Source organism: Gavialis gangeticus, unplaced genomic scaffold (assembly GCF_001723915.1).
Source record: "Gavialis gangeticus isolate Ggan-Ray unplaced genomic scaffold, GavGan_comp1, whole genome shotgun sequence".
NCBI classification, from domain to species: domain Eukaryota; kingdom Metazoa; phylum Chordata; order Crocodylia; family Gavialidae; genus Gavialis; species Gavialis gangeticus.
This window is the reverse complement of record NW_017729019.1, coordinates 5,168,791-5,182,011: the sequence shown is the minus strand read 5'-3', so window position 1 is coordinate 5,182,011 and position 13,221 is coordinate 5,168,791. Positions and strand designations below refer to the sequence as shown.

Here is a 13,221-nt window from a genome sequence, read left to right as displayed (position 1 = left end):
CTTAATCTCTCTAGGATTTCTCAAGAGCAAAGATCCCTCAGAGATGAGAAAGTGGTTTGCTTACATCTTCAGAAGCTTTTCCAAGGAAACAGATTTTGCTCCCTAAGTATCTATGTTGTGTGTCTGTTGGGCTTCTCTTTAGTTGAAAGGAAACTTTCTAGGTGCAATCTCCTCCTCCTCCCACTCTCTGGGCTTGGGTGCAATTCCTGCCAAGAGCAGGATTGGCCTTGGAAGCTGTTTTAATGATTGTTCCCTTTTACACCTCAAAAACCTCAAAAGCCAGTTTTTTAGATCCCCAGTGGTTCTTCCAATATTTTTAAGCTGGATGTGAATGACTGCATGAAGGGGAAGGGATGAGCCTGCATGGGCAGAGGTGGATAAATGTGGTGGCATGTGCGTGTTTACGGGAATCAGTGAGTGGAGTTCTGTAGCTAAAAATGGAATAAGACTATATATAAAAAGATGAGTATGCAAAGGTGTGTAGGTGTAAAGGTGTACGAGTAGGATTGGGTCAGAACATATTGTGTCTACATCTGTGCTACTGGGGATGGCTTTGGATAGGTGGGAGTGTTTAATATGGACTCAGGAGGGGGTGTGTTGATATGTATGGATGGGAAGTGTACGTTGTGACAATGTGCGTTAATCCGTTTGCAAGGGGGGTGTATGTTATGTGTTAACCAATATGTATAAACTGGAAAGTAAGTTATCTGGATGTGTGCTAATGATGTAGGGTGTTAGAGGGTTAATGTATGCAGATAGACATTGCATATATGCCTATTTTAATACATGGATGAGCGGGTGTGTTGTATACATGTTGATGTGCATACATTGGGCGTGTGCTGTGAATACTGATATGTATGGACAGGTGTTTGTGTTGTGTGTGAATGTTTCTGACTGTGTGCACGTATGTTGGGAAGGACGAGTGTGTACAGACAAAAGAGTGCGTGTGTTGTCTCCGTGTTAATGCGCACAGATGAATTGCATAGGTTGTGTACGTGTTTATTGTGTTCTGGTGACTCACCAGATGCTTAATTGTGCGCGGCCATGGACGCGCGCAGCTTTGAGGGAACCTTGCTGGTGAGGTGTGCATGTTAGGTGCTTATGAATCTGTATGGATGGGTATGTGCAATGTGCGTTGGTGGGATGCTAATAGGTGTATAAAAAAGGGGATATGCTGGTGTGTATTCAAGTGCCTGGACGGGCATGTGCATTGCATGTGTGTGTTAACGGTACAGATGTAGACATGTGCATGTTGTGTGTTAATATGTACAGATGAGGAAGTTTATGTTGTGGATATTTGTGTATGGGTATATTCTGTGTTTTTTAATATGTGCAGATGGGAGTGGGTGTGTGTTTGTATGGGGATGATGTGTGTATATCTATAATATTCGTGTGCATGGAAGTGAGAGAGAGAGAGAGAGAGAAGTGGGGATGTGTGTGGTGGTTGTGCACGTCTTTGTCAGTGCGTGCTTGTGCATTTACATGAGCAGCACACACTCCAATCCTGTACTCCCTGCTATAAGACTGTGACGTTAAACATTGTCCTCAGGGTGTAGATACACAAAGAACAGCAAGAGGAACTAAATAATCCACCTGCCTCTGGAGCTTTTTGAAAGTCTGCCAGGACTTTGGGCAGACAAGGGCTGTCCCTGACAATGTCTTGTCTGGGATGTGTGCTGGCTGGGGTCGGGGAGAGGAAGAGAGGATGCTGACAGGGCAAGAGGTCTTGCAAGCTCTGAGGCTGAAGCCACCAATGCATACCCATGCCCCACAGAAACCCACCCTGGGTACAGGAGGCAGGGTGGAGCAGAGGAAGTTCGAGGGAGCAGGCTGGGGAGATCGAAACAAAACTTATTCTTCTCAAGGGGTAACTGTGCGCAAGGGACTCAAAACATCCTGATGGGGGAAATGAACAGGTAGAGTAAATTCTTCCCAAGCACAGGGGGAAATGAAGGAGGGGAACTGATGCAACCCAAGAGGGGAGATGAATGGGGAAGCAGCGCATCCCACAGAGAGGAGGTGCAAAGGGGTGGATCCAATGCATCCCATGGTGGGGAGCCAAGGAGGAACCAGTGGATCCATAGCAGAGCCAATGAATTGGTGGGGAGAGGGGGGGGGACCAGTGCATGCGCATGACCCTGCAGCTGCTCCAGTCCCTCCCCTTCCCCACCCAGGGGGGTCATTCGCAAACTCACCCTTGCCGCTCGGGATGAGTAGGGATCTTCGAAGAGTGCCCACATCTTGGGCTGCCAACTGCGACAGCATCCTCCCCCTCCTGCAGCTCCAGCAGCCCCTGGTGGCCTGTCATCCATGCCTAGGCGCTGGAGGGTCATGTCCCTGCCCCCTTCCTCCTCTGCCTCCTCTCCCCCTGCTCCTCCCCCAGGCTCAGGGCTCTCAAAGATGTCCAGCGCCTCCTCAGCATCCCGGTGCTGGCGGTAGGTCATCCAGCAGCAGGGCTCTACGTCGGTCTCGTCGATGCCCCAGTAGGTCAGCTCCTCCTCAAAGAGGGGCCCGCAGATGTCAGCAGGACAGTGCAGCTTGCCCGTGCGGTAATAGTTGAGCACGTAGGAGAAGATGCCAGGGTGGCGGTCAAAGAAGAACTCGTTGCTCTTGCCATCAAAGTCAAAGTTGCTCTGGGCATCGGGGTCAGCCAACCATGCCAGACGGGTACCGGGCAGGGTGCGCAGGGTGCTCTTGTAAGTCTCATGCCTGGTCCCCCCTACATTGATGGTGATTTTGTCCGACTCTTCCCCCTTGCCCATCTCCTCCTTCAGGCATGTTTTGGAGGGTGGTTTGTTCCCAGACTTACGCCCACGGTACGATGAAACACACACCGAGCTGATCATAGATTTAGGTGGACGGGAGATGCCCTCTAAACACCCTTCCTCTGGCAAGGAGCTGGGAGGGAAGAGAGGTGGGGGAGAGCCAGGGGGGAGCTCAGATTTCTCTCTCCCCAACCTCAGATGGCTCTGCCCGGCGCTTGCCTCATCGAGCCCTCTCGGGAAGAGGGGGCTGCTGTGCACAGGTGGTTGCTTCAGAGGGAGACGGCAGAGGAAGGAGATCAGATCTAAAGACCCAGGTCCCCTGCTCCAAATCCACCAAGCAGCAACAAGTAAATCCGCACTGGGAAGAGAGCAGAGCAGCGATGGAGGGTTGTGCCACTGCTCCACAGCCGGGAAACTAATAGCAAAGGCACTTTGATCTCTTCATTAAGGGAACAAAAATCTGTGTGTATCTCACCGAGGGAAGATGATTCACAAAACAAAATCTTGAGAACAAAAATGAAATACTTTTTCTCCTGCTGCTGCTGCTGCTGAAGTATCTGCCTCCCCCCTTGGCTTGTGTCAGCGGCGCACACACACAAAAATCCAAAACAGACTCTTTCCAAAGTAGACTTGAGAGCTTCACCCTGGTTCAAAATAAATTTGAAAGTTTGAAAGAACCCGAAGGGAAATGATTCAAATCTACACCGCAAGACAAGCCCTCTTTACTTGCACACACATGCACGCACACCACACACACACACACACACACACACACACACACAGTTATCGATACCTGGTCTTGTCTATATTTAGAGTGTTTCTTTCCTTGTGTTATATTTCCCTCCACAAAATAACGCGGACTAAACCGTTTTCATGCACTGGCTCCTGCCTGCAAGAGAGATCCCTGCTTATCGCGCTGCTCTGGGAAGTAGAGTAGAAAGCACATCACCAGTTGCTCCTGACCAAGGCAAAGGTGGCGTCCCCAAAATCAAGAGGGACTGGTTTTGGTCTCCTCTATGGCACCTTCATCTGCTTTCAGACACTCCATTGAATCCGCTTCCCATCCGAGACCACCAGACCCATGGGCACACTGGCTTTATTTTGAGAAAGAAACACCCAACTCAGAAAGGATGGATAGATTTTCCTCTCCAGGGGAGCTTCTGACCCAAGGTGGGCCCTTGGGACACTGCAGGGTCTCTGGGCGGTGTCAGTTTTAGGTCGAGGAGACGTATGCACACTTGTCAGCAGACTTGCCCCCTCTCTCTGCCTCTCCTCTCTGATCCAGGGTTGGGTTTCAGCACCAAGCCGATCTCAGTAGCATGAATGGGTGGGATCTACAGGCTGGCTGTGTATCAGTCGCTGGCGGCTCACGATCACTTTTTGCATCGGCAGCACGGAGCGGGGGTACAAACAGAGCAAGGTCGCAGCTCAGGGGCTGGTGCAGCTCTCTCCCACCCCAGGTATCTTCTTGCATCACCCGGCAGGTGCTGGCTCCTGGCTTCACAGGCTGGGGGCACAGAGATCTGTTGCTTCTTTGCTTCTCTCTTGCTCTCTCTCCACCTTCCCAGGCAGGGATCCAGCAAGGGAGGGGTTCTCCGAAGGCAAGTGTGCGTGTGTGTCTGTGCGCTTCGGGGAAGGGGGGCAGCTCAGAGAAGCAGAGGGCTGCTCCAGGGGGAGGGCAGAGGCACATCCATATTTTGGGGCTGCTTGGGAAGCGCCTCTTGCTGTTCGTTGCTTTTACACTCCGCTCCTGGCTTCCCAGTGAGTGGTAGCTCAGCCCCTCTCTTTTCTCCTCTCTGAACTGATTAACCCTTCCAGCGCTGCATTGCAGCACAGCTTGCTTTGTGCCTCGATGTTTATACGCATTTGACAATCCATCCGTTACCTGTCAACCTAGCCATCCCCACCTCACCCTCCTCTCTCCAGCCCCATCTGCCTATCCCCATAAGCATCTGGCTAGCTAGGCATCATCCATGAGCTGCACCCTAATGCCATCTGAGGCTCTCTAAACACTCATTCAAGAAAGGTTTGGATGCTTATCTTGCTGCGACCCTTTGTCCCTAGCTGCCTTCCTACCCCTGAGGTAGGGGGCTGGACTTGATGACCGTCAAGGTCCCTTCCAGCCCTAACTTCTATGAAATCTATGAAATCTTTACTAGCAGTGCTTCAAGCCTTAGTCCACAGAGATGTAGCAATAGAAGTCTCTTCATTTCACTGTTGGTGAATGCAGGCGAGAGATCTGGAGAGACCTGGCTGGGGATAGGGAGCCAGTTGCTTGCAGAGCCATGAATAGAGCCTGCACTATTGTATTTAGTCCTAAGCTCTACCCACAGCTCTGTCTCGCAGGCAGATCGAGAGCTAGTTACCATCTGGGGCTAGATCCTCAAGTGGGATGCACATCACTCCATGAGGGTCCGGGATAATATAGTCAGCTATCTCAGAGGACATATCCTCTCCACCTGTTCTCCCTGATGCACTAGCCTGCCCTGAAGAGCTAACGTGGAATGAGACTGCCTGAGTCTGTTCACTTCTGCACACCTCCTTCCCTTCCCGAGCACAGTATTTATGGGGTTTTATGGACCCGTCCCCCTTCCAGAGCATCTGTCAAGGGTCCATAATGTGCACAGCAAGTTCAAGGAGCTTTCCAATGGTGCCTGGGCTAAGCGTGTGCCAGAACCCAAGGACAGGATAACCGATGGTCCCATAAAGCAGGGTCCATCTAGTAGCAAGCTCTCACACCTGAAAATGCTCCTTCCCAGAGACAGCTGTGCTGCTTGATGTCACGTGCCTTGGATGAGCCCTCAAGCAAGCTCCCATTGGGTGGCTTGTAGTGACTGCCCAGGTAGAAGACTTCAGACATTTTGGGAAAGGGAATAGGGGACAAAAATAATTTCCAAGGCCAATGCCCTGTGTACTGGAGGTCAGCGTCAGCTGCATGGTGTGCCTAGGCTGGCCCACTCCACAGGACCTTGGGTGCTCGAGCCACACGCAACGCCGACATTCTGGACTGAGCAGGCCAGCGCAAGGATGTCACTCCTGCCTCATCCAAAACTCAGGGAAGAGAGTCAATGGGGGCCTTTCCCCAAGCTCAGTGGGGTTGGGATCTGGCCCACTGTCACAGCAGAAGTCCAGAGAAAGGCTCTCATGACTCTTCTCTCTTGGACTGGAGGCGGGATGGGGAGGTAGGGGTAGGGTGAAGGACCAGCTCAGGTAGTGGCTTCAGCCTCAGAGTTCCTTGCTGCAGTCCCTGCTGCCAGTCCAGCCAGGGCTTTGTCATGGGTGCTGAGATGGAAAGCAGCAAGTCCCTCCTGCTGCAGCCACTGCAGCTCCCTGGAGTCCATTCAGTGGCATCCACAGCAGTGACTTCGGCCCCAGGTCCACATCTCCACAAGTGCTTAGTGCTGCAGACAGACGCCACTAGTTCTGCTGCCCTGGGCATTCTCTCCACCCCATCATTAACTGCTTCTTGCATGGGGTGAATGGGCTTCTGCAGTCTCTCTTTGCATATCCAAGGAGGGATGGGTGTAATTGGATGCTTATCTTGCTGGGATCCTATGACCCCAGCTGACTTCCTGCCCTTTGGGCAGGGGGCTGGACTCAATGATTTTCTGAGGTCCCTACCAGCCCTAATGTCTATGAAATCTATGAAATTTGGCCCTTTGATGCGACAGAAATAAGTTCCATTACTTTTATGCTTGATCCACAGTTAAAGTAGTAAACCCAACACACTTCCCCTACAGTAGCTCGGGCACTGGACTTTAGGTGTCAGATCCACAGCGGGTATAAATCAGCACCGCTCTACCAAATGTAGGTAAGCCAGATGATTTAAGTTGGAGATTTGGCTCTTGGTTTCTTAGACTGGGGAAATTGTTGTTAAAAAAAAAGCAAACTCTACTGCTTCTCTGCATAATAAATCTATCATAATAGACCAAATCCTGCCTTCCTTAATGTGAGTCTGGCCAGAATTAAGTAGCAATAAAGGCTGTGGGGATGTGACCCAATGCTCAGATTTTACATTTATATAGTGCCTTTCATCCCCAGAGACCTCAATGTACTGAGCAAAGCATATCCTTCTAGCATCACTACAGTGCAGCCACCTCTGGGGTGGAAGGTGAAGTGCCCAGCCAGATAAATGACTCCCATGGGGAGAGAAGAGAAACTTTTAGCCAATGATACCAGTGCAGATCTGTACACTGTTCAAGAAGGCCATCAGACCCTTAAAGTGTCCATGCAGAAAGATGGGACCCTGGTGTACAAGGCCTCCTCAGAGAGAGACCCATGTCTGGAAAGAGCTCAGTTTGCCTCCAGCAGGAGGCTGAAGAAAAGCATTTTATTCCTTTTTCAGCTGAGAAGAAGTAAAGCTGAGGTCTGGGCCATTAAAGGTTTCATAGAGCAGAAGGCATATGGTCATCCCAGCATCCTTGCTAAAATGCCAAACACCGCATTTACGGTCTTCAGACCTCCACCTCTTGGGCAAGTTCAGCAAGATGTATTAGTGCTCCTCCCTGAACAGCGGGAGAGTGTTGCAGAGTGTATGGAAAGCCGCTACTTAGTACTTTTTCCATACACCCTTGCAAGTTCCTGCTCACAGCCTATGAGCAGCAGCGTATTGTCCATGAAGGCATGCTCTACCGCTAGTTTTGTGCTGCATCTTCTATTCAGGTGATCTGTTGCAAACCAGACTTGGTTCTGGGGGCAAAATCGTTGGGCTGAGACCCCCGAAGGATGAGCCTGAGTGCCACTTGCGACGGTCTCTGTACCAGGACTACCATATACACTGCGAAGGAACAAGTTGCACCAAGAAACTGCCCATGTTCCTGATCACAGACGTCTCCTTTAATAGGACTCTGACCTGCAGAGAAGCATGGATGGTGTTGTGGCTGTAACACCTGGTCCCTAGGCTGTTGTTGTTGTGGTGACAGTGCCATCTTGTGGATCCTTCCAGGATTTTAGGAGTAAGCTAGAGAGTGGTGAAAAAGGGCAGAGATCAGGGTTTTCCCCAAGCCAGACACCGAATCTGGTTCCATCCATTGCATTATCGAACATTTGCATCAGTAACATTTCTTCCACAAAAAGCAGAGATCCTTCCTTGAGAGCACCAACCTTAAACTTAAGAAGTCTGGATTTCCCAGGCTTGGGAAACCCTTTTCCACCAGCCTCCTGCGAACCTTCAGCTAGTCACCTTCCCCCCTGTGCCTCAGTTTCCTTGTGGGCAAAAATGGGGGTCTTAATGCCAGTCTCCTTTGCAAACCGCATGGAGATTTGCAGCTGAATGAGACTACTTGAGAGTTAGGGATTATTGCTGGTAGCAGCGTCTAGTACATGCTGGGTCCTTTCCAGACAGACTAGTCAGCGCAGGAGCATTTTGAACTACGGAGAACATTTCCTCTTCAGCCTTCCCTTCATTGCTTGAATTTGGCTTTCTGTAGGGCTTATGGGTGCCTTCCTGGAACTGCTCTGTCATTTCTTTCGATTCACCCATTCTGGCCGTGCATAAAAGTCGACTTCCAAAGAACCATGAAAGTGTTGGCATAGGCCTTTGCCTCAAAGGGTGCCCCCCGGCCCAGGATCACTTGTGTGCCTGCTATTTGAGGAGCAAAGAGAAACACAGGCTGCAGACAGAAAACCAAAACTCCCCTTCAGGGATGCTGATGATGACCTTTGTTTCCATGAGCTGAGAGATGGCTGCCGGGCTGCTCATGGCCAGATTTGGGATCAGGACAGAATTTCCTCTCCAGGTTAGACTGGTAAGGGCTGGTTTGGATTTTTTTCCCCCACTTCTTATCCTTTCCTCTGTAGCATGAGTTTGTTTCCTAGGTTCCTCTGGGCATATTTTACCCTTATACATCCCCTACTCTTGCAGTGGTCAGGCAGCATCAGTGCCTGCACCTCCTATGCAGTCTACCTGCAGCACATTGCTAGGGGACCTGCTGGCTATGCTATGTGACAGAGGCTAGAATGGACAATCCCACATAAAAGTTAGCAAAAAAAGTTTTGGGGGGTTTTTTTTGTTTCTTGGCAATGGGAGGCTTCTTTGATGCTCTGACCGGCTCTACTGTTGAACCGTGGGGGTTTGGCCTGGACTGATGAGAGTAATGCTCAGAGAATAAATGCTTTACTCTAAGCTAACAACCCCCAAGCCCTAAATACCCAGTGTCACTGCCCCGAGGAGCACAAAAGAGTCACAAGGCAGGCTGTAAAAAGCATGTGATTGACTTAAACATATAAATTGCAGACTTCTTGTGGTTCCTTCTGGGACTTGAGGCTTTGTTTTTTTTAATGAAAACAGAGAATCATGCGATTCCCCAGAGCTGACTCTCTCTCTACCAACAGGCCAGATCCTCAGCTGCTGGATCAAATAGCACCGGTCTTATGAGGTCTGTGGAGATCTGTCAATCAACCCCAGGTCAGGTGCTGTTATGACATCCAAACCTTTGGTGATGCTCAAACAGCACCGTACTTAGACTCTTGGCAGTCCCAGGCAAACTTTTAGTATTGAGCCCCCCTTCGCCAGAAATAATGATAATAATAATTGGACAAGTGGGGAAAAAAATTACCATTTTCAGGCCCTCTTTCTGACCAGGCCCCGGGTGACCACTCTGTTTGCCCATGCCTGTGTCTGGCCCTGGGCTCAAACCCTCAACTCTGACATCCACATTTTGCAAAGGGTTGAATGGAAAGTCCAGATCCAAACCCCATGAGGGCTCCAAAATCCAAGCATATGCCCCAAGCCAAGTGGCTCTTGTGACAGTAGTCACCGATCTGAATGGATACTGACTCCTGTCAGTCTTGTGTGGCCCCCAACCCACATCAATTGGCTGGGGCAGAGTCCATCCATAACAGCACCCCTTTATAACAGCCCAGTAAAGGACTGAAACAGGAGCATGGCTTTATTGTCTGCCTCACAGAGGTCCCACTTACATGAGACACTGTTGGACAAACCCAGAGGAAGAAGCTATGAAGAATTTCCCACCTAATTAGACAATGTGCAAAGAAAAGAAGGGCCACAGCACAAGGAATAGACCCCAGATCTCCATGCCAGGCCATGACTGGAAGAAGGAGAAGAAAAAAGATGGGGAGGTGAAGGACATGAAAGGGTGATGGGAAGGAGATGAGTGAAGTGTGAACTGTGGAGGGGGAGCCTGGATGAGAGGCGTAAAGGCAGAGGAGACTGGTGTGCCTGGAAGAGTCACCATAGCGAGGGCCCTTCTGCCCCAATTTGCTTGGGAGGTGCTGGGGACTGTGCTGTGAGGGTGTGTCACAGCATGGCATGGCTGGGAATGGTGGGCAGCCAGGCAGAGGGCTTGGCGTCAGCTGCAGAAGAAGGATTATACTTCCCCGATGCAGAGTTGGGTGGGGACGCATTGCTCTCCGGTGGGTTTGCAAGGGCCTGAAAGTCTTTTGCCTCGAAGAGCTTCTGCTGGGGAAAGCCTTGCCCTGTCATCTGGATGACACCTTGAGTCACCAGCCAGGGGACACTCCAGTGCAGCAGCCTCCGCTACCTCATCTAAGAGGTAAACCTACTGGTTAGTAGCAGCAGTAGGAGACATATCCTGCACATGGACCAGCCAATACAATAGCACTTTTCTTCTTTTCCTGGGAATCCCTAAGCCTTACAGCATACTTGGGTATTTGCTATTCACTCACCTACCAAAGTCCAAAGAGCAAAGATCCTGAGAGATGCTAAGTGCTGGCTGTTAGGGACAATGGCACAGGCAGTCAGGGACCCAGAAGCTAACTGAAGGAATCCAGAAGATCCAGGGGCCAACATGGGCAGTCAGGGATCCAGAAGTCAACAGAGCTTGAGCCAGGAACGAGCATCCAGAGCCAGAGCCAAGTCAGCGTGAGCAGAACTGAAGCCAGAGAGCCAACAGGAGAAGCAGGAAAACAGCAAGGACAGAAGCAAACATCTAAAACTGCCCAGACAAATGACTGCTGGCTGAGCCTAGCTTTTAAAGGCTGAAGCAGGTGCAGCCCTCAGGGTACTGGGTGCCCTTGTTGCCTCATTAGGACCATCTGGACCCTAGCACAGACCTGGGCTTGCTGCAGGTGGCATCTGTTTCCCTGAAGTCTCAGGGGAAGGACTGCCCTGATCCCCTGATTGGCACTGGCAGGGCCCAGGGCTCTGATCTGCCCTCATCACACTGGCTTCACCTGAGCCTGTCCCTACAGGGAATGACAGATGGGCAGCCCTTTGTGGATCCAGAGCTGCTGGTGGCACAGGGAAGGGTAAAGATCTGTGCAAAGGGCCCCTCTGGGTAAGGAACTGGGTGTGCACAAGCTCTCCGGCCTCAAAGCCAGGACAGATCCACGACAGGAAGATGTGCAAAAAGTCCAATAGCAAGTGGCATGCACAGGACCCACACAAACAGGGAGTTGGGTAAATACTTCAAGGTACTCTCCAGAGGCCCTGCAGTCCCCAGAACAGCAGTGAAGAAGCACAGCTTTATAGTTAAGCTGATGGACCAGGCCTAGACGATTTGTGCCGCAGCCTTCTTGTGTGACCATGGGCAAGGCACTTCATCGCCCTAGCCCCTTTCCCCCAGCTGTTTGGTAACAATATTAAGCCCTTCTGCCTGGCTGGATTGGCAGCTCTGTGGGGAAACAGCCGTCTCTCACCGCATCCCTGCCCATAGGGCTCCCTATCAGGCGTTGCTGTAATGCAGATAAGCCTCTGTGAAGCGTCTGTGTCGGCCGAACCCATGTAGGGTGCTGAGAGATTTTAAACCTTGCCACAACCAGAGCTCCTCTCCCTGCTCTGCTAATTTAATTTCTCCCCTTTATCAGTCCCTTTCAGATCCAGCCGCCACTAATGGAACCTCTCCCAGCCCTTTCCACTACACGCGCCTTTATCTCCTTGCTTAATTACAGCTCTCGAGGCCCTTGCTGCTGGAAGGACGAAACCAAAAGGGAGAGCGTGATGTCCTGGGCACAAGCAGAGATGGTTGTGAAAGCCTCGTTCTTGGCCTGAGGGATTTTGATTTTACAGGCCTTGTGCTAAAACGATTGCTTTAAGCTAGGTGGTAGCTCAGACAACACCCAATGCTGGAGACTGCCAACACCCCCAACCTTGGGTCAGAGGCTTACATTGGCCCTGATATCAGTGGGCAATAGCATGGGTGGTGTCACTGGGTGTGATGACCCATTAAAAGGGACAGGCTTAGGGATGGAAGAACCCTCCAGGGTCATCTTGTGCAACCCTCTGCAGAGAGGCAGGACTTGCCGTTCCTAAACCACCCAGTTATGGCTAATTAGCTGCCTCCCAGGAGATAAGTATGAAATGGGGACTAGGTTGACAATCACCAGGTCCTCAATAAAAAACCAACAAGCAGCTCAGTGTGGGAAGAGACCTGCAAGGGAGCAAATCAGTTCATTCAAGGGGTACATGGTAGACACCCCCAGGCATGACCACGGCAACAAGAAGTCAATGGACTGACATCCTGCTGGTAGTGTGATGTGATGCACCGGATAGCAAACTACCCCCTGGCTTACAGGTGAGGCTTTACCCCTTCCCTTCCAGTAGCCAAGCCAGGGACACCAGCACCGAGGGGGCTTTCAGTGTGCTCCTGGTGCCAGGCAGCAGTGGTTACCACTTCATGAAGGAAGCCAGGGAAGGTGTCTCTGTGTCACTCTGCCTCCTGGGGTGGTAACAGTCAGCGCAGCTCATTACATTTACGGAAGTATTGAACATTTGTACATCACTTTCCACTGAGAACTTGTTCAAAGTGTTTGCATGGTTGGAGGGCAAGTGCTCCCCTAGTAGCTGCAAATTATTTAAACTAATGTCACCTCCATCTGTCAGTGGTTCTCAACCTTTTCAGACTTGAGGCATCCTCTCATTAGATTCAAGGCACCCCTAGTTAGATTCGAGGCATGCCAGCTCTTAACTTCCATTTGTTTTTTGATTATGGAAAAATAATAGAGTACTTCTTGTGTAGCAAAGGACTCAGAAAGACCACAGCAATGCAGAATGTTTTTAATACCCTAGGTTTCCATTTGAAATCTTTGGGTTTAACTTGTGAATCCCAACTGCTATGTACCTAAAGGTGCTAATATTGTCAGGCAATCTGCAACACCCTTGGAAGGATCTCAGGGCATCCTATGATGCTTTGCTCCCCCAAATGAGAACTGGTGGCAACACGCCTGTCCCAGCCTTCTGCAGGAGGTCAGGGATAACCCTCAAGGGAAGCCCTGTAGCTGCAAGAGCCCTGTTGCCACCTCTTGCTGGCCTCCAAAGTCACCTGCCTGGGTTCAGAAGTTGGCAGAGGGCGCAGGGAAGGGCGAGATGAAGTGGAAACTTCACCAACTTCCCAGCTGAATTTGGGATAGGGGATGCCAGTCCCTCACCTGCCACCTCCCCTGTGCAGATCCCAGTCCCCCCTTCCACAGCAGCTGAGGTGCCAGGAGGTATGCATGCCTGGGAGTCTTCCTGCTGCCCCTTTAGCTCTTAATGCAA

General features: G+C 50.8%; 1 protein-coding gene across 5 annotated transcripts in view; it reads right to left on the bottom strand.

Annotated features, from left to right (window-relative positions):
- KCNC4 (potassium voltage-gated channel subfamily C member 4) overlaps positions 1-4,477 on the bottom strand; it is a 58,336-nt gene extending 53,859 nt beyond the window's left edge. For 2 of the 5 annotated variants that reach the window (XM_019513881.1, XM_019513879.1), the window contains exon 1: positions 2,196-4,477. In XM_019513881.1, the coding sequence (XP_019369426.1) occupies positions 2,196-2,846 (651 nt within the window). In that variant the 5' untranslated portion in view covers positions 2,847-4,477. The remainder of the gene's footprint in view (positions 1-2,195) is intronic. The other 3 variants (XM_019513882.1, XM_019513883.1, XM_019513880.1) reach the window with 2 other exon arrangements.
- Positions 4,478-13,221: the final 8,744 nt, after the last annotated feature.